The sequence below is a fragment of the Trichoplax adhaerens genome, genomic scaffold (genome assembly GCF_000150275.1).
Source record: "Trichoplax adhaerens TRIADscaffold_2 genomic scaffold, whole genome shotgun sequence".
NCBI lineage: Eukaryota > Metazoa > Placozoa > Uniplacotomia > Trichoplacea > Trichoplacidae > Trichoplax > Trichoplax adhaerens.
Genome location: NW_002060944.1, coordinates 5,941,610 through 5,946,145, shown reverse-complemented (window position 1 = coordinate 5,946,145; position 4,536 = coordinate 5,941,610). Strand labels below are relative to the sequence as shown.

General features: G+C 31.2%; 1 protein-coding gene across 1 annotated transcript; it reads left to right on the top strand.

The window, feature by feature from the left end:
* Positions 1–609: 609 nt before the first annotated feature.
* Positions 610–4,536, top strand: TRIADDRAFT_53574 (uncharacterized protein; the record flags this gene model as incomplete). The annotated part of the gene is made up of 12 exons (XM_002110005.1): positions 610–632; positions 1,073–1,183; positions 1,371–1,429; positions 1,663–1,791; positions 2,180–2,268; positions 2,509–2,593; positions 2,831–2,908; positions 3,018–3,110; positions 3,327–3,404; positions 3,744–3,881; positions 4,052–4,157; positions 4,362–4,536. 12 exons carry the CDS (start codon positions 610–612, stop codon positions 4,534–4,536), a joined length of 1,164 nt encoding a protein of 387 aa, XP_002110041.1.

Genomic DNA, 4,536 nt, shown 5'->3' with positions numbered 1-4,536 from the left:
CTGCTAGTTTCTGTATTATACTAAAGATAGTCCCAAAGATAGATTTTCAATTTGATTTCTTGCTATAAAAGTTCAGCTAATAGAAGCCTAGATCCCTCCATGTTTTATTCAGTAATAACTATGACCGAATAAGTTGTTGCCTTCTGTGTAACCTTCATCAAGTATCATACTTCAATTCATATTTTTTCCTATGTTAATTTCTATTAGAAATTGATATGGAAGAAGATAACACCCATTGGATGTCTTACCGTAAGTCTTTAATTCGATTTTAAGAATAAAACTGACAGACGCATCACTATTTATTACTAGAACGATAGGATCTGTATAGAAAAATTAAGCCTTGATATTAATTGATTAATTAATTAATTCTCTGGCACCTTAAATGTTTTCAATATTGCAAAGTCTGCCAGTTGCAAATGGAGGCTCCAAAGCCACACCCAGTAGCTTGTTTAAGACAGGTTTCTGATTTAAACGATTACATTTAATTAACTATCAATTATATTTATCTTTGATAGCTAGACTGCCTAACTATATATATATATATATATATATACTTCTATTAACTATCTGATTTACTTTCATATTCGACAATCGATTTATTAGCAAGAAATGCCTCTTCACTACGGAAATGAGTAAGTTCAAATGCGTTACAGTATAGACTTTGGTATCAACGATACAGAACGCCTTAATAATACTAATTTTAGTTAACATTTATCATTGTCTTTAAGATATCACTGTTGAATTCGTAGCTGAGGCTTAAGTTAAATTGCTACACTAACTATCATATACTATAGCTAATGATATTTAGTACCTAAAGATCAAGTGGAATAAAATATCTCCTGGCAACGTAAATTTTTGAATTTACCACATCGAACTCTTAATCTCTAAAATAATCTTACTTAGTGATTCATCGCGTTACTTTGTTCTAAGCTAAAGCTATTCGTCATGTTTCTTGAGAGCTTTTCAATTCGTTAACTTCAAATGCTAGACCTAAGAAATTTTGATGAAATAACTGAAATTATATAAAGTTTATTGTGGTAAGACACAGGCTAACTTTAAAATTGATTATTAGATATCATGGTGCCATTGCTAGAGAAGATACGAATAAACTACTGCTTCGAGATGGATTTTACTTAGTAAGAGAAAGCCTTAAAAGTTTAGGAAACTATTCTCTTTCATTCAAGTAAGATAGCTGTTGTCATCGTTCTCGTTTTCAGTATTGTTTACTTAATTTATATGGTAGCACAAGGTTATTGCAGCTGTTCAAAATTTATATCATGGTACAATCTTGGCATTTATAGATATTACCCTTTTATTAATTCATTTTACTGTATTACAAGGTATTTACTGCTATTCTTGATTAAAACTAGGTTGTTTAAAGAAGTGAAACATTATCGACTATATTTCGATGGCTCACACCATTTCATAGGTAAAGAACTTCTCAATCTTATTTATGTTTTTATCACACACTATTTTGGTGATTTAAAGCGATGGATATTGTATTAATATTGAATTTGTCAGTACTGAATTATTTAAAAGCATAGTTTACGAGTAAAATGATCACCCGAAATAGGATATTTGTAATAGCATTATCTCATAAATAACGGCTTAGTTAATGAGTTTCATGAAGGTCTATAACTATTAAATTATTTCGTAATATAGATGAGAAGAAATATGACACTGTTTATGACCTGGTTGAAGATGGCTTAATATCGCTCTATGTTACAACGAAAGGTAGAAATTATATTGATAGGCTGTTTGGTTGGACAGATTTTAAAGGCTCTGAAGCAGGTACAGAAATCATAAATTTTATAAGTTATTGATTCCACAATCATACTATGATATTATAACACTAGTTGGTCAAATCTAGCTTTATTAATGAAATCTTATGTATTATTTTCTACGATATGAGTCTTAACATCCATTAAATTTCTGCGTTTCAAAATTCTTTAATAAATATACATATGAAATTCGGATATAGAATGGCTACCGCAGTTATATGTAGTATTAACAGTAATACCTGAGAGGAGGGCTATGTTATACCTACAACTTCTCAAGCATCTAAAGCTCTAGTGCTATCTATTCTATCAAAGCGATTTCTGTTACTATGGGAGTATTATCTATGGCTTGTCAACTGTTAAAGACAAGGATGAAATTTATCACTAAATTTTCTTTCAAGTAGATAACGTCGATGGCAAATCAACGATGGACAAGAAAAGAAATACAAGTACTGCCAGTAATGCCAGTATTGAAGGAATGACTGAAAAGGTCCATGATAACCAAGCTAATTTATTTTACTTCCACCATAATTGTGGTCTCGAGCGATTTAAATCAAAAATTATAATCATAATATTGCGAATAATCGTTATTTTAATAGAAAACTGTTCTTCTATCAAGCGAGAGCCACAAATTTAAGGTCTATATTGCACTAGATATATATCAATAGTTGCATCATTACAGGCAATCTTAACTGCTTGATATGAATTTTTACATCATATATATACGTAGATGATGAGCTTTGTTGGCTTTCATTGGTGTGATTATTGTCGAAATTTCATGTGGGGGCTAAAGCAACAAGGAGCAAGATGCAAAAGTAATAGAATCTAGAATACTGTTTTCTATCATTAAACTTTCACAGTGTGTACTGATTCTACTATCACTATCAGCTGCATATATTACTGTATATTAGGCATCTTCAACGTTCATAACATGACATTACCATAAAGTATTATGACCTGTATCTGTATAATCATCTAGATACTAGTTCGATTTTGGTTTCTATTCCTAATATTATTTTAAAATCGGACTCAATTTTTTATAATGAATCCAGAATGTGGATACTGCGTTCATAAGCAATGTATTAACAGAGTGATTACCGGCTGCACACCTAAAAAGACTTCAAATCGAGGTACAGATCGAGCGTTCGACAGGAATCCAGTTATTTAATGAACATAGAACGACGCTGACTGGCCAATGCATATTTTTATTATTTACTACTGATTTTACTTATTAAATAGTATTTGGAATTGATTTAACTGCCTTACTAAGCTTGACCAATACTCCTCGCCCGCTAGTTTTTGATAAATGTGTGGAAGCTGTTGAAAGCTGGGGTAAAATGAGTTAAAATACGTAGAATTTTATTCTTTTGCAACCAGAAAATTTGTTTGAGAATAGAATGCGATATAAAATTTCGTCTCTTTTACTATCCTAAGTGTTTGTAGTAGAAAACTTTTTTCTTATACAAGTATATACACAAGCATAATTGAAAATGCTGTAAACTTTTTCGCCATTATTTTACATTCCTCATTTATAATTTTAAAAACAAGGGATCGATACTGAAGGGTTGTACAGAGAGCCTGGCTCTGCAACGGATGTAAAGATACTTAAGAGCAAATTTGATGAAGGTAATGAAATTTGAATAATATTCCACAAAGGATATTTAGCTCAGATTTAAATATCCGATTGCCATAGATAGTGTTGATTTTATGTATGCGTAAGTGAGATTGTAGCAAGATCCATACTGTCACGACGTGAAGGGAAATATAACATAAATCAGAGTAGTTCTATGATCTTGGTATATCACCTTTAAGTGCATATAGACTTTGATTGTATTATAAATTATCTTTCGAGCATAATGTTAATTTTTGATATCAGACAGGATTGGTTAAGTAATGATTGACTTTATGCATTATGATATTGATCACTGCTTAATAATTAATTTCTCCTGATCTTGCAAACTGAAGACGATACCAAGGTCGAATTGACACCGCAGTTATATCCTCATATTCAGGTTATAACTAGTCTTCTAAAATTATACCTTCGAGAATTGCCTGTACCTTTGATTCCTTACCATCAGTACAATGCCTTTATCGAAATAGTGGGTATGTAAAAATTTATCATTACATCATGTGGCAACTCATTGTAGATAAGAAAATTCTGGCAGGTCTTTTTTCAAGTGATATTTTAATGCGATATTTTGAAGTTAAGAATTTCTTATCAATGAGTCGTTAATATAATTATGATAACGCTCATTATGGAAATTTTGCGATAGATATGAAACATGAAATAGATAAAGTCAATACATTGAAACAGTTATTGTCGGCTCTTCCGCCTGCCCATTACGATATGTTAAAGCACTTAGTTCAACACTTAAATAGGTAAGCTATAACAAGCTGGTAAAATACACTCGCAATGAAAACTTAACGTTATATATATACAGAAAGATATTTTAGTATCCATATGCTGGAACTATAAATAATAGATCGTATTATATACGGTAATAAAGATAAACGTATGACATCTTAGTTACTATTTAAAGCAATAAAGATAATCAGTGCTGCAATATCACAAATGTATTACAGAGTTATCAAACACGAAGATAAAAATTTGATGAGTGCAAGTAACCTTGGCGTAGTATTTGGTCCTTCGATTATGAAAACACCAATCAGCGAGGAAGGGTGGCGAAATTTAACCGACATGAGAAGCCAACGCCTTGTTGTTGAGAATCTGATTTTGCTGAATGATAAATTATTCTGA